This window comes from Eubalaena glacialis, chromosome 11 (assembly GCF_028564815.1).
Source record: "Eubalaena glacialis isolate mEubGla1 chromosome 11, mEubGla1.1.hap2.+ XY, whole genome shotgun sequence".
Classification (NCBI taxonomy): domain Eukaryota; kingdom Metazoa; phylum Chordata; class Mammalia; order Artiodactyla; family Balaenidae; genus Eubalaena; species Eubalaena glacialis.
Window position 1 is genome coordinate 41,427,884 of NC_083726.1, and position 25,786 is coordinate 41,453,669.

Genomic DNA, 25,786 nt, shown 5'->3' on the forward strand with positions numbered 1-25,786 from the left:
GACAAGCCAATGTATAGGATGTGGCTCAGGACTCTCAGATTCTACACATTTAAAGTTTTTGTTCTTTCTTTTTTCCCATCTTTTGAAGAATGTGGATGATAACACTTCATAGACAATTTACACATTCAAGTTATTACCATATTTCCATAGTTTTATTTTACCTAATGATTTATAAGTTCATTTAATTATGACATCTCTGTTTTTTCTTAGCTACTAATATTTCTTTTACTTGATGTGTATTCTCAAAATTCATTTTCCTTCCCCAATCCCTGCCAAATGGTATAAACGCTGTTTTCATGAACTTCAGGAAATTCCTACTTGCCTTTTAGTTTCTAGTTACCTTTTATAAGAAGAAAGCAAGTATGCATTTGGGCCATTCATTTTACACCATGAAGGGCAGATATAATTAGTAGAATTTTTAAAATTCTGACCTTTTAGAAGCAAGAGATATGATTCATTAAAATATCATCAATATCAGCTTGCTGTATTTCTGTTTCTTTTCTTTTTCGTTTTCATCTTTATCTTTTTTTCTATATTTTGGTGTAATTTAAGGCAAGCCGTGAAGTTTCTCAATTCTATCATGGGATCTAAAATTGCCCAGGAACATGTATACATATTATTGGTTTCCAAGCGTCATCTAGTGGCTGTGCTTTGCAATCACTGCAGATCCTCATGTAAATCTTTCCTCAACTAAGTCTTATATACATAGAATGATTCGATGCCATAGGAACAGTTATACTTTATAATTGAATAGTTCATCAGCTATTAAGACAACATTATGTCATATTCTATTTGCAATTGAATAAAACTGTACCCTTGTTCCATCATTAGTACCACTGAATACAATAATAGAATCCAGTGTGTTCTTTTTGTTTGTTGAAAATCTAATAGAGCTGCAGTCTGGGTGATGTAGTAGCATTATGTTCTCCCTGGGCTGCATCATGCAGGATCATCTAGTCAAATTTAGGAACAGGTCCTGATACACTTGTATACGGGCTTCGTACACTTAAAACACTATCAAATTGCATGGGGTTCTGAGTATTATATTCATTAGTACTAACAATCATCACTGAGAATATTACTTTTTCATCCTATTTGTAACCCTGGAGGGTGTACTTCTCAAACACAAGTAATTGTTTTAAAAAATGATATGAAAACCATATCTTTATGTCTTTTTACTCTTTCACCCAGAATGTTCTTTTAAAATGATAATGAAGGGGCTTCCCTGGTGGCGCAGTGGTTGAGAGTCCGCCTGCCAATGCAGGGGACACGGGTTCGAGCCCTGGTCCGGGAGGATCCCACATGCCACGGAGCGGCTGAGCCCGTGCGCCACAACTACTGAGCCTGTGCTCTAGAGCCCATGAGCCACAACTACTGAGCCCGTGTGCCACAACAACTGAGCCTGCACTCTAGAGGCTGCAACAAGAGAAGCCATCGCAATGAGATGCCTGTGCACCGCAACGAAGAGTAGCCCCTGCCCTCCACAACTAGAGAAAACCCGTGTGCAGCAACGAAGACCTAACGCAGCCAAAAATAAATAAATAAAATAAATTAAAATGATAATGAAGTAGAATAAATTTATAAGAGGAAAAAGGACTATTTCTGAGAACTAGGCCATTAACATTTTGAAGAGGGTATGGGTGAGAGCTGCAGCGGGTAAGGGTCTCCAAATTCGAGGTCTCCAGGCTTGTGAAGTCAGAGGCATGCTTTGATTCAGGCAGGTGTGTGCACAAAATCACCTGAGGTAACAGACTCCGTGATGTTCAAATTGTTCAGAGAGAGTCCCAAGGACTGGCGTGAGGATGAGGAGGAAGTGCTACTTGCGGACTCAGACGGGGGCCGAGCTGGCTTCGCAGCATTCCCCGTTTCTGCCTTCAACCGGTCGTTCTCAGCCTTCAGTATTTCAATCTCATTCTGTTGTGAAGATGGAAAACATGAAAAACATAGAGCTAGCTTGATTGAGAAAAGGGTACCAACTCTTTTAACAGGGTTAATCGGTTCATTTAGTAAATAAACCATGTGGTGAGATATTAAATAAACAAACATAAATTATGGAAACAGGATTTCCTTCCAAAGAAGGAAAAGTAATCCCTTTCTCTGTCTCTCACATACACATATTCAGCTATTCACAAATACACACACTAACCAGTAGAATTTTTTACAATTTTTAAAAAAAGCTATCATATATTTGAGGAGTTTTCCAAATATGACATGGTCTCATGTGAATTAAGAATAACATAATTGAAAAGTTCATACCATTTCTCATTTTAAAAGTAAACATACACACTACTACATATATAAAAATAGATAACCAACAGGGACCTACTGTATAGCACAGGGAACTATACTCAATATTTTGTAATAACCTATAAGGGAAAAGAATCTGAAAAAGAATATCTATTTATATCTATATCAATCTATATATGTATACATATATATTCAGTTATATACATATAACTGAATCACTGTGCTGAACACCTGAAACTAACATGACATTGTAAATCAACTATACTTCAATAAAATAAAAAATTTTTAAAAACTTAAAAAAAAATTTTAAATGAAAGTAATGTTAAAATCTCATAGAAAATAATGCCATTTGTAATACTCTGAATTCAGGGAGAGTTGAGAACCACAGTAAAACAAAAGTAATATAAATAAGGTGATTTAAAATTACCACTTCAGAATCCTAGCTAACGTGTGAAAAAGTTTTTGTTCCTTCAAAAATGGGGCACTAAGCTCATAAAAACAACACAAGCCTATTGATGAATATATCCATCGGCAGATGAATCTGCTCAGCAATGAGCTTTTCCTAGTTCAGTCATCTGTGGTACCAAGTGATTACTGGTTGACCATAATAAAATGAAAACTTAGTCTGAGCACAGACTGACTCTGAATTTAGCCTTCAGATGCTTCCAAAAAATAGAAAAGCTTTACTTCTACAGATGGCATTCTACATCACACTTACTTTCATATTTAGAAAGCTTGTGTTATATTTCTCTTGATTCCTCATTACGTTCGTTTTTCAATAGAAAACAGGTAAAGGTGTTTTTGAAAGTCAGATTTCAAAAGAATAGGAAAAAGTTACCATAAGGGTATATCATGGAAAAGTGAAGAAGCAAGGGCTGTAGTAGTGTCTCTAAAACCTTAGCTCTCAGCGAATCCAATCACTAGTACAGTGCCTTCAATGGTCCTTGAGTGCAACTGGCCAGTTTGCACTCCCACTTCCAAACCTGGATTTGACAAAATTCTCCATCCAGTATTGAGAAATGAGGTGCAGAGACTGAATAAACAGAGTGCATTTCCAAAAAGGATTTAAACGTGAGATTTGTTTTTATAATAACTAAGAGAAGAGAATAAGCAGCATTTTAAATCTCTCCTGTTTGTTCCCTGAAGGTGCTTTCGGACCGACCTGCATCCGGTTCATGGCTTCCCGGATCTGATCGAGATGATGAGCAGAGCTGAGGGCCTCCAGCCGAATATCCGTTAATTTTAATTCCTTTTCTCTGAGCTCACTCTTCAGCTGCAGAATTATCTCTGCCTCAGCCTCTGTGCATTCACAGATCCTGAAGCAAGAAACAAGCACAAAACCAGTGGTTGGGGAAGCCAGAGGATTACGAAAGGCAATGCTTCTTTTAAAAGCTGAACTGCAATATTATCCAGCAGGTACAGAGATTATTTGCTGCTGGCAATACCTAGAGAAAAGGAAAAAGTTTTACAAACAGTAGTACATTCACGGTTCAAAACTGAAAATAGTAGCCGTCTCTTTTAATCTCTTCTTCCTATTTTCTGAAGTTTAAAAACAATCTATCTTTACTGTATATAAAGTGATCCTCAAAATTCCCTTGTTGCTGTTTATGGAGCTGAAAAGTCATAATATTACTACATCTCATTCTACCATTTTTCAAGAGACTTGAGCCTCTATTTGCAACATGAAATTTGTTTAAAGCAAAGTTATTATGTCCTTAAAATGTTGATTTCTTGTTTTGTAAAATTTTGCAAAGAATAACCTTATTTGCCACAATACTATTTTCAGGTTACGATACAATTCAATATAAATATTGTAGAAAATAAATCAGGGAGATTAGTTTTGGACATTTAAATAATGGATGAGTGTTATATAATCCTCCTGGTAGGCTCAGCTGATTTAGGAGATCAGCTAATGAAACTGAATCACAGGTTTCAACCCAAATGAGCAGGCTAGTTGGGGGCTGCTTGAAGGTCATATACATTATATCCTATTGTTGTTCTGTAGACAGCTTTGTAGGAAGTATGTCAAAAGAATTTGTTTTATGTTAATGAATATCTTTTCCATTTAAAATGTGAGGACTAATTGCTGGTCACAAAATGATAGTGCTACGTTCTTTCCTCTAAGTCAGGAAATTATACAGGGTGTACAAGGGTCTTAAATGGTTCTAATAGTGGCCCTGCTTTATGTGAATTCTGGGTGAGCCACTGTCTTGGGCACACAAGGAAATCTCATTTAAATAGTATATAGAACAAAGAGAATTATCAGAGCACATGTTTTACATTCTAAATGTTTTATTCTTTCTTGTAACATCAACTAGTGGGATACTATTAAAAAAATGCTATGCTAGATTATCTAACACAATTAAAGAAAAAAGGATTGAAGTTTGGCTTGAGGAAACCAAATTTTACTTCCAAAACAGGAGGACAGAGAAGGTAGTCATTGTTGAAATGCATGCGAGTGATTTTAGAAAAAGCAAGAGTGAACACTGCTTAGGTTAGAACCAGGATCTTTGCAGTTTTCATGCATCACACTCCATTTTACCGGGATCTATGCTTGTAGATCACAGGGCCATTTTGCCGTTTCTTTGGTGGCCAGACAAGGGGTAACCTGCATTTAATGCACAGTTAGACAGATACACGGACAAATGCAAGTGAAAAGAGGTGAAAATAATAACTTAGAAAAGGGGAGAATGGGATCAAGAACAGTCAATTTCTAATGTATGTAAAGCAGAAGAGAAACAAATGCTGTCTGCTATTCTAAGGAAGATCTGAAAATAATCGGTATAGAGATGGTGCTGTAGTTCCATTTAGAACACAGATCTAGGCTTGGCCTGAAGTTGTCTTTAACAAATACTTCCGCAACCGGCAGAGGGAGTGACTTACGCTGAGGCGGATTGCGAGGGCTTCATGGAGGCTGACCCACAGTCACCCGCATTGTGGGGCAACTTGGGGGACGCTGGAAGGGACGAATCAGTAAGCTCTTCAATGTCCGAATGTGAAGATGGAGGCTTGGTGGATTTTTTCTTCCCAAAGGCTTGTTTGAATGAGCTTCTCAGCTGCAAGAAGGACAGAAATTACCTTCCTTGTCTATTTGCACTGGGGGCATCTTGCTTTGGGCCGTTAGTTTGCAGGTGCCATCCTAGCCACTGCCTGGGGTCAGTATGTATAAGCAAAGGATTAACAGCTGCAGCACAGTATCTCTAAAAAAAAAAAGATACCGTGTTTTGTGTTTTTGTTTTATTCTTGTATTAATCCAGCGCAGCGCAAACATGGAAGGCTTTTAAACAGTGCAGGGTCAAGGGCATGGCTGTCAGAGCACTCATTTAAAACGAAGTACCTTGAAGGGATCTCCGTTCAGAAGGCTCCTCTCTTCAAGGCAATTTGTTTTAAATGGCTGCTTTAGCACTACAATCAAGTCAGGGCCTGCTGACAATATAAACTTAAAAAGCAAAATGAAATCAAATTCACCTAACACTTCATTAATTGTGAGTTTCTATTCAAATTTTCAGTTCCCGGACTATGAGAAACCAGAGTTGGTATGCCCTACCGCTCTATTCAGAAAGTAGTTTTACTTCTCTTTAAAACTGGAGATGAAAATGAAAAGACACAAAGAAAAGACATACAAGGTAATCTGTTTTTAAAAGGTATAAAAGCCTCCTGCCAAAATGAATAGCATTCATGCCAAGGGTGGGTATTTTTATAGATGCATGCCAAATTGTCCATGGTTTATATTCACCTCACTTCCTCTAGAGTTCACCTTGCAGAAACATGAAAGAGTGTGGAATTACAAATCAAGGGAATGAAGGCTGATCAGTATTTTAAAATATTACCTGCATAAACATTTTTTTAAAACAGAAAAGATATTTCTCTCATTATTTACAGAAAGCACTCCAGTAAAATCCTCTGCTAGTTGTATTTTGGATTTCATCAAGAGTTCTACTTATTTAAAACCTACTTTTTCATGGCATTAAAAGAAATCCTTTACTTCATTGTTTTTAAACATTTTTCAGTGATAGCATCTTCCCCTCAGTTTTTCAGCAATTACTTAATATCATAAATTCTATCTCTAGCAAACTTAAGGGACAGTTCTGTTAAAGTACATTTCTATATTTATCCTATGTTCTTTTGGTAAAAATACATATAGTTGATTTCTTATACAGTGACACTTTATTCACACTATAAACCCTGTTGATGCAAGGGGTGGAGAGGCTTTCAAGGTCTCTTCTTTCCCTTTTACTTTTTTTATTCCATTTTTTCTCCACTTCCTCCATCTACCAGCACCACCACCATCACCACCATCAGCATCACCATCATCTTTTTCTTCTTCTTCATCTCTACCTCCACAGTAAGCCCCTGCTCTGAGCCATTTATTTACACATGTTACCCTATTTTTCTTTACAGTATCTCTATAAAGTCAGTATTAATTATCCAATTTTTACAGATGAGGAAATTTAGGCTCCCCAAAAGGTGAAGTCACTTGCCTAAGATCCAAATAGTAAGTGTCAAAGCTGGGATTCAAATCCAAGTTTAGTTAGTGCCAACTCCAAAACGTTTGCTCTTCCGCACCATGCTGCCCTAATCTTGGTGATGAGTGTAGCCTTTGAGGTGTCAGTCACTTGAATGAGACACTGTAAACTGCTGTGGATCTCTAAAGCCCAAAAGGAAAAAGCCTGACTCACTGTGCAGTAATAAGCTTCTGAATTAGATGAATGCTAATGGCTTACCCAGTTTTTCTTTTTCTTCTTCTTGGAGTCAGCATCGTTACCACTGCCAATGCTGGAATGGCTCGTGGCACTGTTGATACTAGAAACGCTTTCGGAGGAATGCTGTCTTCTGATGCGGAGATCTAGCCACAGATAGACAGTATCACGTTTACCCATAAAAACTTGCAATCTGAACAAACAAGACTTTTAGGTTTTCTGAGAGGAAGTCCTCTAATAAATGTCAACATGGCTTTGTACAGATTATTTCAATGCAGTTTTGGTTTTATAAGCTTAATAAAGTACAACCATATTTGCTTTAATTAACTGGGTTATCTGTATTAAGATTCAATGGGAATCTCAAGTAAGTCTGTAGCACTGGTGTTTTAATGAATTCTGAGTTTTGTCCCAAAATGAACTGCTATGCTAGTGATTTTTACTGCATACCTGGATCAAACAGCACTTCCAAAATGATTTATTCCAAATGATTTGTTCCATGGAGTAAAAGGAAACTCTTAAAAGCATGATAATTAATCGTGTGTTTTTAATATTTGTCCTTCGAATAAAGCTACCGAAGCCAAATATATTAACTTTCCATTTCATGGAATCATACCTTGTTAGAGCCAAAACAAACCTTGCAAGTCATCTAAGCACTTCATACCACAGATGCAACAACTGAAGTGCAAAGAAGTTAAGTAACCTGACCAAGGTCAAAGAGCCAATGGGGCGAAGGTCCTCAAGAGAGAATGTGGGTAGACTGCATTTGTGAATTAAACAGAAATCATACTTAAGACAGTGCAATTCTTCCATCATACCCCTAACCCCTGTCCATGACTTGGAAGAGTAATAGTAGTAACAGTAACAACAGGTAATAATAAAGCTAGCTTTTACTACTCTGCTCTGGGAGTATCTAATTTTACTCTTAAAGCAAACCACTGAAATGAGTGTAATTATTAAATTTTCCCTGTGGTCACGTAGCTGAAAAACAGTGGCGCCAACTTGAGACTTAGAAGTATCCTACTGTCTACTGTACTAATTGCCAGGTGATATGACCTCTATATACTCCTAAAAAGCATGGAGTGTTTCTCTAGATAATAAGATATTTTGAAGAGGATACCATTTGATACTAAATCACTTTTTGAACATATTCACTTACTCCATACAATCAGCTTATAATAAGATTTATTTATAGTCATTAAAATTAAAATTGAAATGATTTCTACTCACAGTGAACTTAAGTGTTAGCGGAGACACTAATAATTCATAAAATTATTTTAAGGTCAAATATGCTTTTAGGCCATTTCTATTGTCATATATAATTGGTATCAATGCATATTAGCCAAGCAAAAAAATCTCAGTGGAACTTATAAGATGTCAGAAATTATTATATAGCTTTCAAAAAGTTCCCATAGAAATAATAGTATATAATCAAAGCTTTGCAGTTGACTAATTTAACAGTAAAATGACTGATGGCAATGGAACTGTCACTGGTTACTTTCAAAACATACAATAAATAAGTATATGTGTGGGTGTATAATATGCATATACATATCTCCATCCTTAATCTCATGTACATACATACCAATACGTACTTTAATTTTTCCATTAAGAGAATAACCATGCTGAAAAATTTTACAGGAGGGTAAAAACAGAGCTGTTTTTAAGAATCCCTAGAGTTTGGTCCAAAAGTATTTTTTTTTTAATGATGAGAACATTTACTGTTTTTGCATGCCCAAAACATTACCAGTACCAAAACCTAAATCAAGGTATTTATGTGTGTTGTTTTGATTCAACAATAAAGGAGCACAGTATCCCTTAATCAACTAATATGGAAATTATATGAATAAGCAATAAAAGAACATGTGTAGGTATCTGTGTTTTAAATTTCTGCTACAGTTGGCTATAAGCTTTTCTGAACAAGATTAGTATTTGCTATTTTTCCCTTCATAACTGACTTTTACAAATAAAACAGATGTATTAAGCATTAAAGTATTCCAGAGTTTTTATTATATCCAGAATTAATAAATTATATTTGACTTCAAGTAATCCCAAATTTTAAAAAGATAGGTAAATTCTTGTAATCGTAGGTCAAAAGTAGTCCTTGGAGGTATTAGTTATGTTCAATTATGACCGCATTTCCAATAAAGATTGGCAAGGGCATAATTTCAATAATACCATGGAATGAAGGGAATGCATTTTACTTTTCTCTGGCAATTCTTTTCTAGTGTTTGTAAGTATTTGATTGAGTACATGTGGCATTGCAGAGCTCAGTAAAGAATGGTTGACCAAATGAATATCAACAATCTGAATGAATGGAGAAGCTTATTTTAAAAATATCTATTTCAGTTATATGTTTATTCATTCATTTTCCACTTCCCACCTTCTGCACCGTCACTGTTCTAGTTCAAGCCACCACCATCACCTACCTGCTCTAAGAAAGAACAGCTGTCCAACTCACCTTCAAACCATTCTACAAACCATAGTTAGAGAAATCTTTTTAAAGAAAAACCTCATCATCACTCCCTTACCTGAGACTTCCCAATAGATTTCCATTTTAATAAGAATAGAAAACATTTCAACTCTTAAATATGGCCTGAAGTTTCCTCAGTAATCTTGTCAGTACTTATCTCTCCAGCCTGGTTCTACTTACTTTACCTTTGGTCATTATCTTCCTTGTATCAGTTCCATAAAGGCACTAATCTCTTTACTGACTCAAGACCCTCCTGGAATGCTCTTCTCTAAATATTTACAATATGCCTTGATATGAGTTTTAATACTATAGAAACACAATCTGAATATTCTATATACATTCAACCCTTTATAACTATTTGTTTTTGTTAGTTTTAAATCTTATAAAATTATTTTTTAATCTTTCTTGGCCAAGTTGAATATTAACTGTTATCATTTTGTTCATTTTAGGTATCCCTCCCACATTTCTGAGCAAAGGAATTCCTATTTTTCAATTCCAGTAGATATATTAAGCTACCTGTTGCCTGAGATAAAAGGAATCTTTCCAGAAAGTTTTACTTCAGTGACTTGTACTGTGGTAAAGAAAGGATTAAGCCCTTTTAAATCCCTTCTGGACCTATTTACTGACATGAAGATTTAGAACATAAGCTGCTTTATTATAGCTCTAAGATAAGCTTTAAATATGCAGTAATTTTCCATGCCACGTATAAATTAACTCCCCCACATGGAAAGTTGCCATATTCTTAACAGAAGTAGCCCCTAGAGAACTAGTTTGTCCTTCACTTTAAGTATATCTCACTTTATATAACTGTTTTCCTATAAGTTAAATTTCAAGTTTTTAAAAATTGTATTAGTACTTTCTATAAAATTTGAATAAGCCCCTTTCATGTGTAAGCCATCATTACGGCCAGGATTAAGGATTAAGAAAACAGACCACCCTGCCATCGACCAGGAAAGGCAGACCATAAACAAATTAAGGCACCAAAATGTCTTAATGCAAATTTTGATGAGGGAAGTACAGTTATTTCCAGAAACATATCACAGAGGGACCTCATATAGTTTAGGAGACAAGGAGGCATGTTTAGGCTAACTCTTGCAAGATCTCAAAAAGTTTTCATGCTGAACAAACAGGGTAGAAAGTTCCAAGTAGAATAAAGAGAATATATAAAGAACTTTTGAAGAACTGAAAGAAGTTCTGGATAGCTGAAATATGAAATACACAACACGACAAAATAGCAAGACATAAGGTCTAGAACAGTGTCTAGCACATAAATGATAATATCAATAAATACTTGTTGAATGAATGAAGCTGGCGAAGAGAGATTATGTCATGTTAAGGAGTTAGTATTTCATCTAAAGGCAATGGGATACCTGTTAAATATATATTGTTAGACAACTGCTCTGGTCTCAGTGTGAAGAATGGCATAAGGAGGTGAAAGATGAAGAGCAGGAAGGCTCCTTAAGACTTAGGAGTTTGTGGTCATAGTTCAGGGGAGATACGAGGAATGGTGATAGCAGGATGAGAGAAAAGAGAACAAGATATATTTAATGGACGGAATCAATAGAACTTAGTGATTTACTGTGTAAGAAGAGGAGGATTTCTGGCCATATGGAAGGATGGTGATGCTGTTTACTGAGAAAGGAACACTGAAGGCAAAGCAGGTCTGAGAAGGAAGAAGATAAGTTCAAATTTGGAGATGCTGACTTTCAGGTGGCAAACAGACATCCAAAGATAACCTAATGGAGTTTTCTCTTTGGCAGCTAGATATACAGATCTGTAACTCAAGAGACGAGCCTGCCCTGAAGAGATATATTTGATAGTTATCAACACATAAATAATAATTATAGGTAGAGTACTAGATGAGTTTGTATAAAATTTTAGATAGGATGAAGAGAATCATAATGTATAAAATCATAATGGAAGTCAGTTTAGGACTGCGTTCTAAGAAACATCAACATTTAACAAATGCATACAAACGAGTGAATCTACAAGAGAAACTGTGAAAGAAATTTCAAAGGAGCAAAAGAAAAACTAAGAATGTGGATGTCATGAGCATTAGAAGAAGTGAATGTTTCAAGTAGGATGCAGTGGACATCAGCATCAAATGCTATTTGCACAACAAATACAATAAGAATTTTAAATGTTGTACTGGATTTAGAGTCATCTACATCATTATTGATGCTGGAGAGAACAGTTTTGGTGGAGTAGTGGAAAGAGAAACCACACTCCCGTGGTCGGAAGTGTAACTGGATGTTGAAGACAATGAACGATTCCATCAAACTTTCCCAAAATTCATCTGGAAATGCGAAGAGAGATGACAGAGCACTCAGGATTTAGGAGAACATTTTTCAGCTGGTAAAGAGTTGAGCATATTGAATGCTACTGAAAAGAGTCAGAATAGGAATAAGTAGAACCTATGTAAAGAAAACAGTGACATGACATTATCACAGAGTATTTCTTCAGTGGCAATCTAAGGAGTGGGGTAGTGGCAGAGAAGATTATTTTATCATTGTTTCCAATTGTTGAAGCATAGTAATAATTAAAAACACACCAACTTTTAGTCCATTTTCTTACTGTTATTTTAAGTTCTCTACAGAAAATGTACCTTTTTATTGCCCCCACCCAGGACGAGTTGCTCCCAGTATCCACTACTTCACCATATTGATTACTGTATTTTTACATACAGATCTAGATTTTCATACTCCTTCCCAGGTTTGTTTTGCTTGAAGGCAGATATGAATACATTAACCAACCTCCTCAGACCCACCTTCACCAAATCAAGTGGAGAGAAAAGTGTTGGACTGTAGAAGCAACTTCCTTAAGGTCAGTTTGATACTGAAGCCTACTGTTCTTAAATTCTGAGATTCTGACTGCATTAGTAGCAACTTATATTGATATATTATAAAAGGCAGTGCGACTGAGTAAAAGCAGCTTTGCTCTAATTAATAAATAAAAATAGATTCCTAGCAGATTGGATGAAAAATGGCAAGATTTCTAAACATACCTTTGGGAGGGTGGTCTGGACCGTTGAGTGCTCCCTGAATGGCTGCCTGGGCAGCAGAGTTCTGGGCCTTCAGCATTTCAATGGTTTCTCTTAGTTCGATCAGTTCAGACTCCTGTGAAATGAACAGAATTTAGGACCTTTAAAAGTAAAAGATTCTTATTCATAGCTCACTATCAAATGAGTTTGATTTTATGTAGTGCTAATGTCCTGGTAGATTTAGATGCGTGGCTGACCTTTCAAATTGTGTCTTACAACCTCTTACTTGTAAAGGTAAGAAGGTAAATGCAATAGAGAATTAAAAAATAATGTCTTGGTTATTCTCTTATAAATGTGATCTGAACAGTCTTTATTTCTTTAAAAGGGTGGTACCCAGAGCTGACCAGTACCACATAAAGCAAGATATCACACTGCTCATTTTAGATACCAAACTTATTAATACTACCCATGATTATATTACATAGATAAATACTATTATTGCATTGGTACATCATATTGCATTTACTGTTAACTGGAAACCCTGAGTTTTTGTCAAATGAGTGATTTTAGATTTTCTCATTTATTTTGCACTTAGGAAATAGATTCTTTATATTCAAGAACAAAACCTGGAATTAATTCCTAACTCACTCCTATTAAATGCCATATGTCATCCTAGATTCTGGCACTTTTCAACCAACAGAATTCCTAGTATGAAGATCTAGTTTCACCAAGCCAAAGCAATACAGGAATTTTTAAAAAGTGAATAGAAATATAGTCCTTAAAATAGTTAAATTATTTAAAAAGCTTACAAATCAAATTTTTATGAAACACCTATTTTCTTATTGAATTAAGGGTAATTTTAAGCTATGTCTCAACGAAAATCCATGTATAAATGTGATCTCCCATAGTTATTTAAATGAATATCTTTACCAGGAATAAAGGACTCACTATTAGGAAGATAAGATAACAGCACCAACACAACAACAAGGAACTGGAGTGCTGTTTCAGCAGAAGCAATATTTCCATCAGGAGCACAAAAACAAGGAGTATCCTTCTTGGCAGTGATAGCAATCCTAAAAACTAGAATTCTTGTCAGCCTCTAGGGGGGGAGAATTCCTCCATAACGTGTTTGTCATTCATCATTTTCTCCATTTTCTTTTTTGGCAGAAAGCCAAAGAATCAGGCTTGGGTTCTTCACTCCATGGTCAGCAGTTTATCCCTACTTAATGCCTCCCAGTATACACGAAAAAAGGCAGGACCATGACAACTGCCTCTGCAGGAAACTGCTTCATACATGAGAATGTCCAATGACTATTCCAGCCTTAGACACTTTTTTAAAAAAAAAGATATAGACGGTGCTAACTGAAACGATATCCAAGTTCGGAATAGATACTTGGCATCTCATATATCTATCTTCTTTGAGTATCTGGCATATTCCTGATAGAGGACAGTTAGGTATTTTTAAAAAACAAACCCTCTTATAGACTTTTAATAGCTTATAAGTCAAAGAATCTCATAATAGAAAATCAGTAGTGACCTCCTGGATTCATAGATGGATCTTCAAATACTTGAGTATAATTTCATTTGCATTTATTTATCATAAAGGAAAAAGAACATGTTTGTGAAAACTGCCAATACCATGACAAATTCAAATACAATTCATCATAATTTCTCAGTCTCTCGAAGTTTTATCTATATTCTGTCCCTTGCCCAACTAGTAATAGATAATTGTACCAAAATTGAATCTACTTCCCATTTAAATAAATCTCCCAAGTGATAAAATATTTATTGGAAATCCATTCTGCTTTTACCAGGAATTTATTCACAAAAGAATACCTATAGTGCATACTTAGTGAATCACATAATTTAAGTAGTTAATTGTACAACATATAGACTAAGATGAATGTTAAATTTTAAATAAAGTCAGACTTTCATCCCTGAGTTTAAAATCAATAGTGTTTGTACTTTGGATTAAAAATCTGCTAAAACATTTGGCCATAGGTTTAAAGAGGAAAAATGAAATTGGAATCTCATGCAAATGTCTAAAAATTTAGCTTAATTTTACAGGTTGGCTGACTTATTTTACTGTCAAAATTCTACTCTTTTCTAGAGAAATCTCTTCTAAAAACTTTTTTTTTTTAATTAGAAGTAAAATGTCCAGGTAATATTGATTTTTCAGAAAACTGTGCTTAATGAAATAGAAAAATGATCACTTTCTAAAATTTTAAGTATATTTTTAACAACAACAGATATTAGCAGGGTAGTTGTTACTCAGTGTGGCACAATAAGCCCAAAGGAAGAATAACTAAGTAAGAAATATATTTGTTATATAATGTGGGAAAATCACATCTATGAAAAAATTAGTTTAGCCAAATTCAGATTATCAGTTCTTTTGGAGAACTTTGTAAGTATAAATTGTCTTTAATTAAAAAGATAGTTAGACAAGCAAGAAGAACTACAATCCTGCAGCCTGTGAAACAAAACCACATTCACAGAAAGACTAGATGAAAAGGCAGCGGGCTATGTACCAGTTGAAGGAACAAGATAAAATCCCAGAAAAAAAACTAAATGAAGTGGAGATAGGCAACCTTCCAGAAAAAGAATTCAGAATAACGATAGTGAAGATGATCCAGGACCTCGGAAAAAGAATGGAGGCAAAGATCGAGAAGATGCAAGAAATGTTTAACAAAGACCTAGAAGAATTAAAGAACAAAAAAACAGAGATGAACAATACAATAACTGAAATGAAAACTACACTAGAAGGAATCAATAGCAGAAAAACTGAGGCAGAAGAACGGATAAGTGACCTGGAAGACAGAATGGTGGAACTCACTGCTGCAGAACAGAATAAAGAAAAAAGAATGAAAAGAAATGAAGACAGCCTAAGAGACCTCTGGGACAATATTAAACACAACAACATTCACATTTATAGGGGTCCCAGAAGGAGAAGAGAGACAGAAAGGACCCAAGAAAATATCTGAAGAGATTATAGTCAAAAATTTCCCTAACATGGGAAAGGAAATAGCCACCCAAGTCCAGGAAGCGCAGTGAGTCCCATACAGGATAAACCCAAGGAGAAACATGCCGAGACACATAGTAATCAAATTGGTAAAAATTAAAGACAAAGAAAAATTATTGAAAGCAACAAGGGAAAAATGACAAATAACATACAAGGGAACTCCCATAAGGTTAACAGCTGATTTCTCAGCAGAAACTCTACAAGCCAGAAGGGAGTGGCATGATATACTTAAAGTGATGAAAGGGAAGAACCTACAACCAAGATTACTCTACCCGGCAAGGATCTCATTCAGATTCAACGGAGCTTTACAGACAAGCAAAAGCTAAAAGAATTCAGCACCACCAAACCAGCTCTACAACAAATGCTAAAGGAACTTCTCTAAGTGGGAAACACAAGAGAAGAAAAGGACCTACAAAACCAAACCCAAAACAATTAAGAAAATGATAATAGGAACATACATATCGATAACTATCTTAAATGTGAATGGATTAAATGCTCCAACCAAAAAAAAACAAGGTTGCTGAATGGATACAAAAACAAGACCCATATATATGCTGTCTACAAGAGACCCACTTCACACCTAGGGACACATACAGACTGAAAGTGAGGGGATGGAAAAAGATATTCCATGCAAATGGAAATCAAAAGAAAGCTGGAGTAGCAATACTCACATCAGATAAAATAGACTTTAAAATAAAGAATGTTACAAGAGACAAGGAAGGACACTACATAATGATCAAGGGATCAATCCAAGAAGAAGATATAACAATTATAAATATATATGCACCCAACATAGGAGCACCTCAATACATAAGGCAACTGCTAACAGCTATAAAAGAGGAAATTGACAGTAACACAATAATAGTGGGGGAATTTAACACCTCACTTACACCAATGGACAGATCAGCCAAACAGAAAATTAATAAGGAAACAGAAGCTTTAAATGACACAATAGACCAGATAGATTTAATTGATATTTATAGGACATTCCATTCCAAAACAGCAGATTACACTTTCTTCTCAAGTGTGCACGGAACATTCTCTAGGATAGATCACATCTTGGGTCACAATGAAGCCTCAGTAAATTTAAGAAAATTGAAATCATATCAAGCATCTTTTCTGACCACAATGCTATGAGATTAGAAATGAATTACAGGAAAAAAAATGTAAAAAACACAAACACATGCAGGCTAAACAATACGTTACTAAATAACCAAGTGATCACTGAAGAAATCAAAGAGGAAATCAAAAAATACCTAGAGACAAATGACAATGAAAACACGACGATCCAAAACCTATGGGATGCAGCAAAAGCAGTTCTAAGACGGAAGTTTATAGCTATACAAGGCTACCTCAAGAAACAAGAAAAATCTCAAATAAACAATCTTAACCTTACACCTAAAGGAACTAGAGAAAGAACAACAAAGAAAACCCAAAGTTAGCAGAAGGAGAGAAATCATAAAGATCAGAGCAGAAATAAATGAAATAGAAACAAAGAAAACAATAGCAAAGATCAATAAAACTAAAAGCTGGTTCTTTGAGAAGATAAACAAAATTGATAAACCATTAGCCAGACTCATCAAGAAAAAGAGGGAGAGGACTGAAATCAGTAAAATTAGAAGTGAAAAAGAAGTTACAAGAGACACCACAGAAACACAAAGTATCCTAAGAGACTACTACAAGCAACTCTATGCCAAAAAAATGGACAACCTGGAAGAAATGGATGAATTCTTAGAGAGGTATCACCTTCAAGACTGAAGCAGGAAGAAATAGAAACTATGAACAGCCCAATCACAAGTAATGAAATTGAAACTGTGATTAAAAATCTTCCAACAAACTAAAGTCCAGGACCAGATGGCTTCACAGGTGAATTCTATCAAACATATAGGAAAGAGCTAACATCCATCCTTCTCAAACTCCTCCAAAAAATTGCAGAGGAAGGAACACTCCCAAGCTCATTCTATAAGGCCACCATCACCCTGATACCAAAATCAGACAAAGACACTACAAAAAAAGAAAATTACAGATCAATATCACCGATGAATATAGATGCAAAAATCCTCAACAAAATACTAGCAAACAGAATCCAACAACACATTAAAAGGATCATACACCGTGATAAAGTGGGATTTATCCCAGGGATGCAAGGATTCTTCAAGATACGCAAATCAATCAATGTGATACACCATATTAACAAATTGAAGAATAAAAACCATATGATCATCTCAACAGATGCAGAAAAAGCTTTTGACAAAATTCAACACCGACTTATGATAAAAACTCTCCAGAAAGTGGGCATAGAGGGAACCTACCTCAACATAATAAAGGCCATATACAACAAACCCACAGCAAACATCATTCTCAATGGTGAAAAACTGAAAGCATTTCCTCTAAGGTCAGGAATGAGACAAGGATGTCCACTCTTGCCACTATTATTCAACATAGTTTTGGAAGTCCTAGCCACGGCAATCAGAGAAGAAAAAGAAATAAAAGGAATACAAATTGGAAAAGAAGAAGTAAAACTGTCACTGTTTGCAGATGACATGATAGTATACATACAGAATCCTAAAGATGCCACCAGAAAACTACTAGAGCTAATCAATGAATTTGGTAAAGTTGCAGGATACAAAATTTATGCACAGAAATCTCTTGCATTCCTAAACACTAATGATGAAAAATCTGAAAGAGAAATTAAGGGAACACTCCCATTTACCATTGCAACAAAAAGAATAAAATACCTAGGAATAAACCTACCTAGGGAGACAGAAGACCTGTATGCAGAAAACTATAAGACACTGATGAAAGAAATTAAAGATGATACCAACAGATGGAGAGATATACCATGTTCTTGGATTGGAAGAATCAACATTGTGAAAATGAGTATACTACCCAAAGCAATCTACAGATTCAATGCAATCCCTATCAAATTACCAATGGCATTTTTTACAGAACTAGAACAAATTATCTTAAAATTTGTATGGAGACACAAAAGACCCCAAATAGCCAAAGCAGTCTTGAGGGAAGAAAACGGAGCTGGAGGAGTCAGACTCCCTGACCTCAGACTATACTACAAAGCTACAGTAATCAACAATATGGTACTGGCACAAAAACAGAAACATAGATCAATGGAACAAGATAGAAAGCCCAGAGATAAATCCACGCACCTATGGTCAACTAATCTATGACAGAGGAGGCAAGGATATACAATGGAAAAAATACAGTCTCTTCAATAAGTGGTGCTGGGAAAACTGGACAGCTACATGTAAAAGAATGAAATTAGAACACTCCCTAACACCATACACAAAAATAAACTCAAAATGGATTCGAGACCTACATGTCAGACCGGACACTATAAAACTCTTAGAGGAAAAAATAGGAAGAACACTCTTTGACATAAATCACAGCAAGAGCTTTTGTGATCCACCTCCTAGAGTAATGGAAATAAAAACAAAAATAAACAAATGGGACCTAATGAAACTTCAAAGCTTTTGCACAGCAAAGGAAACCATAAACAAGATGAAGAGACAACCTTCAGAATGGGAGAAAATATTTGCAAACGAATCAATGGACAAAGGATTAATCTCCAAAATATAGAAACAGCTCATGCAGCTCAATATTACAAAAACAAACAACCCAATCCAAAAATGGGCAGAAGACCTAAAGAGACATTTCTCCAAAGAAGACATACAGATGGCCAAGAAGCACATGAAAAGCTGCTCAACATCACTAATTATTAGGGAAATGCAAATGAAAACTATAATGAGGTATCACCTCACACCAGTTAGAATGGACATCATCAGAAAATCTACCAACAACAAATGCTGGAGAGGGTGTGGAGATAAGGGAACCCTCTTGCACTATTGGTGGGAATGTAAATTGATACAGCCACTATGGAGAACAGTATGGAGGTTCCTTAAAAAACTAAAAATAGAATTACCATATGATCCAGCAATCCCACTACTGGGCATATACCCAGAGAAAACCATAATTCAAAAAGACACATGCACCCCAATGTTCATTGCAGCACTATTTACAATAGCCAGGTCATGGAAGCAACCTAAATGCCCACCGACAGACAAGTGGATAAAGAAGATGTGGTACATATATACAATGGAATATTACTCTGCCATAAAAAGGAATGAAATTGGGTCATTTGTTTAGACATGGATGGATCTAGAGACTGTCATACAGAGTGAAGTAAGTCAGAAAGAGAAAAACAAATATCGTATATTAACGCATATATGTGGAACCTAGAAAAATGGTACAGATGAACCTGTTTTCAGGGCAGAAATTGAGACACAGATGTAGAGAACAAACGTATGGACACCAAGGGGGGAAAGCAGTAGGGGGGTGGGGGTGGTGGTGTGATGAATTGGGCGATTGGGATTGACATGTATACACTGATGTGTATAAAATTGATGACTAATAAGAACCTACTGTATAAAAAAAATAAATAAAATTAAATTTAAAAATTAAAAAAAAAACAATAGTTAAATTCTACACTGATAGTCTGTTAAACCTGAAGTAGTTATCTCTCCATATCTGCAGAAGTCCCTTCCTTTTTTCTTACTTCAGTTAATGAGATCCACCCTCACCATCATTCAAACTAGCACTATCTCTTTCTCTGAGTCTTTCCATGTGATTTCCTCCTGTGCTTTGAATATCCTTCACCCTTAAGGGCCATGGTGACACGTCTCCATCCACATGACACCTCTTAGTTTTCCTTTGAGGAAAAATGAACAGGTTGCTTCTCTATGCATCCAGACCATTTAATGCATTCAGCTTATTCAGCTGTCGAAGAGTTTATCTTTTCACCTGATTTATGATCTGATCTCAGTAAATCTTGGGACGATTTTGTTCAAATGTCTGGTCTATGTTAAACGGTGTTTCTTCCCTTCAAAGAATGATGTAAAACTTCAACTCTACTGCATATTTTAACAAGAGGGTGTCTGATCACTTAGGATGCTATATACTAAAAACATCAATAACTTTATTATTCATTATAAACTGAAAGTCTCAATGTGGCTAAATCAGTGGAATCACTTCCTTTGGATGGCAACAAAGTGGGTTTTCCTTCCTCTCTTTTCCAAAAGTGTATAGCGATGAATATAAAGCATTTTAGAATGAAAACTGGACTGAGACAGAAATTTCTAAATAGTTTATTTCTCACCTTCTTTTTTTCCCCTTTGTAATTATAGTTAATTGCTCACATTTATTTTTAAGGTACATATTCTCTAAGATGTCTATAATTCATGGAGCTTGCAGTGCTGCTGCCAAGGACAACTATGGACTCCCTACTTTAGTTTTAGCTGTGGCAGGGAGTGTGGATTAGAAAAATAATTAGAAGTGAGTTCCAGAGATAACCAACTATAAAATCATTTGATAATCTGAAATATTTTCACATAGTCTTTTCATTTTAAAGGTGACCTAATGGAAGATAACTTAAGTTTTGAGAATCCCTATTAAACCTTCAGAAAGAACCTGGAAAACGTAGATACCATCAAGAGATGAATTTGAAGTCTGTTCCTCTAATTTAGTAGTTTTCAGTTTCCTACTCTTCTCCCAAAGAGAAGACTGGGGCTGGACTAACTCTGCAGAGGGTCTTGGGAATAAGATGATCAGATAATATTTTATTGATATTTTCCACTTTTCAAAAATGACTTTTAAATGACTTTAAAACGTGAGAACTGAACTCAAATTTCATTTACCTACAATGAGCCATTCAAGATAACGATGCCCCAAACATAGGCTGACCACGTGAGATTCCAGTAATGTAGTCCATGTGAGTTTCTTGTGTAAAAGAGGCTGGGTGGAGTCAGTATCTCTTCTAACTGTTTTGTACATGTCTCTGAGGCTAAACAAGCTATCAAGGTCAGACTTGAAATGCTTCAAAATAAAGTGATCAAATGATCAAATATTGTGTCATAATACTGGCGTTGCTCCGTGTTTTTCCAACTTAACTTCCTAACTACATCTGACCTCTTTCCAAATTTCTCCTGGACACAGGCCTTATTGAGAATCTCACAGCTTGGCAACAAATCTCATCAACCAGCCTGACCTTCTACTTGACCTTCTAGGCAAGGCTCTTAAATTTTTTCCACTAAACCAGTCTTTTGCTTCCTCACACTGACACAGTTAATCTCACATTATCTAGCTATAGTTTCTTTGAACACACCCCACTCTCCAACCCTTCGTATGTGTCTTGAAATTTTGTGAAGTTTTCTGCTGAAAGAACCTGGCCAGCCCTGGTTCTAACTAAATGAACTGAATTCATCAAACCCCAGTAGCATAAGTAACTTGAATCCATAAGTAACTTACAGATTCAAATTATCCTATGCCCTAAAAGGCTAATGAATGTATTTTCTGAGTCTAGTGATAAATTTTTTAAAACACTTCTAGATGATAAATATTTAACCTGAACTAGGAGTTAATGTAAAGACCCAATTCAACTAAAATTTTAGCTTCTACATTATCTATTTCCAGAGAGTTGGTTTTGAATTTTCTAAGTTTTAACATTTAAGTGTCTATTCATCTAGTCATCCAAAAAAGTAGTTTCACAGAGGTAAGAATGAGCAAACCTTAGACTTTATAGTTAGCATAGAATCAACATCTGAGCTCCACTACTCAAACAAAAATATATTCCTCTGTCATGCTCTGACCTTCTAACAAGACTAACCTACCACACCTTAACATATGTTCTAATTGCCTCTGGCACTACAGATATAAGGAAGTGATTTGAAAGTCTTCTAATTATCAATGAGTATATAGCCGTAGTAAATTTGCAAGGATTTAGCAGTAGTTGTGTAAAAATTTCATTCATAAAAATATAGATTTGCAGAATTCTTACCATTTTGATGACCTTTATTGCAGCATAAGAAAATAAAACCCTGAACAATAATTTGAGTGACAATTTTTTCAATTCTGACAAGGATGGTACGTAGTTAGTACCACTCTATATGCACTGAAAAGAAGCCGTTTCATCACATGTAATAGATGCTTCAGGGCATTCGGTCTTAATTCTTTTAAAGAATCTTGGTGGAAAAGTACTAGTTAAGGGACAAGGACCTGAAATCCAGGTAAAATTCTTGATCAAACTATGTCACCATCACAATCTGTTGAGCCTTAGGTATAGGGGATACCTAGAGATAATGTCACCCTCTGGGCAGCATTACTGACAATTATCTTAATTACTCTTATTTATAGACTTACTGTTCCATAACACATGGTCTTCTGGCAGCTACAGGGAATGTTGTTAAACTACTGGGAAATGCTGCTAGACTGATCTTCATGAACTAACTTTTATCATGTGAGCCTAGTGTCAAAAATCTTTGAATGGCTCCCTGTTTCCAAGGACCAGATTCCTTAGATATCTTTCAAGCCTTGGTTCCACATTTCCCTCCACATTCCTTCTTTTTCCCTTAATGTCTCCCATAATTTCCCTCCTTGCTGTGTACGCTCATGGTGTTCCTTCCTCTACGACATGTGGTCCTCCATCTCTCCTGAATTAATTTTTTTCATCCTCCCAGAGCCTGACAAGGCTCCTCTCGGCCACCTCTCCTCTAAAACTAATGTAAATAGACCCACAGACATAGAAAACAAACTTATGGTTACTAAAGGGGAAAGGAGAGGAGGGAAAAAATAGGAGTTTGGGATTAATATATACACATTACCATATAAAAAAGAGATAACCAACAAGGACCTGCTGTATAGCATAGGGAACTATACTCGATATTTTGTAATAGCCTATAAGGGAAAATAATTTGAAAAAGAATAGATATAACTATTCTATAACTATATATATAACAGAATCATTTTGCTGTATACCTGAAATTAACACAACATTGTAAATCAACTATACTTCAATAAAAAACAAAACAAAACAAAAAACCACACAAAAAAACCCAAACCGCCCCCCCCAAAAACTAGTGTGAAAATGCAGTGGTTCTCTGTGAGAACACTCATGACATTGTCTTGTTATATTTCTAATTGCACCTCATATTTTCTGCCTCCTGAGTTATTCATACATGTATTTTCTTTCTTTTATTTTTATTTGTTTATTTATTTTTACCAGGCTACAAGTACATAAAAGCAGTGTTTTGGCACATACATTTAGCAAGAGAATCGGTGTGACTTGGCATCTGGAAACAAGGAAAAAATTTAGAACATTATTCAAGGGAGTGATTTTGGTCTATAAACCTAACTAAAATTTTGATCCAGTTTTCAGGCTATTAATGCCATATGATTGTTGAAAATCACACACTGAAGCAGGAGTCTTGGATCTGAGTCCTAGTTTAGTTTATCTCTTTCTTTCTTTCTTTCTTCCTTTTAATTCTTTTATTCTTTTTTTTTCTAGTTTATCTATTTCTTAAGTAGATAACCAAGCACATGCAACCACCTTGGCCTTTGCTTCTTCATGTGTTAGCATCCTACCTTGCTTCCCAATATACTCATTCTTAGCTTTAAATTTTTCAGTGGTCCTTATCTTCACCTGTAATTCCCATATATTTGAATTATATTTTTATCATAATCTGTCACCTACTAGAATATAAACTCTATTTTATATTATAACCGGTTATAAACTAGGATATAAGTGTGTGTGTGTGTGTATGTGTGTGTGTGTTTCACTGCTGAATTCTCAGTAGCTAGAACAGTATCTCATACACAATAGAAATTCATTATAACTTTGGTGCATGACTAAATGGACAAAGGAACCTTGGAAGTCTAGAACAGAGTTTCAAAACCTCTGCTTTATATTCTCTTCTCTTTTTTCCCAGGATTGTTGGATCACCAGAGAACAATATGCCCTTTTATCTCAGCTCCCTGAAGAAAATGGCTTTCCTGAAATATGATTAAATGTTATGCCCTCAGCTTTTAGAGAAATGTCTATTTGAACAGAGATTTTGTCTTTTGTTATTTCATGACCCCAATTTAAGAAACTTTACAATAAATTTGTCCTTGAATTCAGTGCCTGAAAGTTTGTCTCTTCAACCTAAATTATGCTCTTCTGGCCAGAAAATGAAAACTAAACATGCCAAGCAATCTCCCTTTGTGCCTTAGCTTCCTTGAGATCAATTCAGTTCAGTGAATTTCTACTTTGGGGTGGTAATTACCTAGGCTCAAGCATCTTGTTATATACATTCCTCTACTGGTTTTCACTAGATTCTGTCATTGAATTGTGTTATATCATAATCCAATAAACTTTATAAGATTCTCAAAACCACTCTGGAGAAAAGCAAGTTATAAATCTCAGATTACTAAAATAAACATTGTTAAATAAATAATATAATGAAATAAACATTGTTAATAAAATACAATGCTAATGTGAATGTTAAAAAACCTAATGTTGATAAAATAAAATAAGCATCGTTTTGTGTGTATACATATTTCAATTAAAAGAGCAACCATTCTACTTTCAGTTAAAAAAATGGCAAGGGCAATTGCACACATGATATCTTCTGAGGAAACTTTACAATTTTGGCAATGTTACTTCAAGGATAATGTGCAAACAATTACATAATTCTTTGTATTATGGAGATGTATTCTAAAATATTCAGGAATTTTTCATAGACATTATAAATTAACAAACATGTATATATTTCTAATTTCTACGAGAAATTTGCCTACAAATAAAAAAGAGCTGAACGAAATATGGAGAGGCAAAATATATAAATTCTGACTTCTTAAAGATATTGAGACTTAAATACTAACCATGATTTCTAGCAATATGCCTGGCATTTAACCAATGATGAATTTGGTTTACCTTACATTTTTTAAGGAAAAAAAGGAGAGAAATATAAAGAAAGGTAACATTTGTTGACTATCCACTGCCTGTGACATATTACAGTATCTCACTTACTCCTCAGAATGATTCTACAAGGTAGTTATTAAAACTCCCACTTCTATAATGATAAAATTGAGGGTTACGAAAGGGAGATTCTCCAGCTCTTGAGAGACCTTGCTGAGATTCAAACTTGAGGCTACTGGACTCCAACATTTATAATCTTTCCCACCTGTATGCCCTTAAAAAGGCCTTGTAATCCTATTTGCTGAGTTCTTATGTTACACAGTGAAATGGTAAATTGTATCCCCCCCAAAAGATTAAGACAAAATTTATGTGGTCAAAGGAGTTTGTTATCTTCTCTTTCAGAACAGGCTTGACAGGGAGGGACAGTGTTCTCTTTCATGGGCAGTGGAGAGCTATGAAATAGGAGAATGAAAGATAAGGGCAAACAGAATACAGGTCTATAATTACACCAGGCAACTATAGGGATATTTGATTTTCTCTTTTGGTTTAATTGGACTGTTCAGTTTTTTTTGTTTTGTTTTGTTTTGTTTTTTTAACTTTAAAAAAAGTAGTAAACTGACAAAAC

General features: G+C 35.3%; 1 protein-coding gene across 4 annotated transcripts in view; it reads right to left on the minus strand.

The window, feature by feature from the left end:
• NAV3 (neuron navigator 3) overlaps positions 1-25,786 on the minus strand; it is a 580,735-nt gene that overhangs the window by 26,728 nt on the left and 528,221 nt on the right. For all 4 annotated transcript variants that reach the window (XM_061206367.1, XM_061206364.1, XM_061206366.1 and 1 more), the window contains 5 exons: positions 12,422-12,533; positions 6,972-7,093; positions 5,131-5,303; positions 3,410-3,563; positions 1,740-1,914 (listed from right to left, as the gene is read on the minus strand). In XM_061206367.1, the coding sequence (XP_061062350.1) occupies positions 1,740-1,914; positions 3,410-3,563; positions 5,131-5,303; positions 6,972-7,093; positions 12,422-12,533 (736 nt within the window). The remainder of the gene's footprint in view (positions 1-1,739; positions 1,915-3,409; positions 3,564-5,130; positions 5,304-6,971; positions 7,094-12,421; positions 12,534-25,786) is intronic.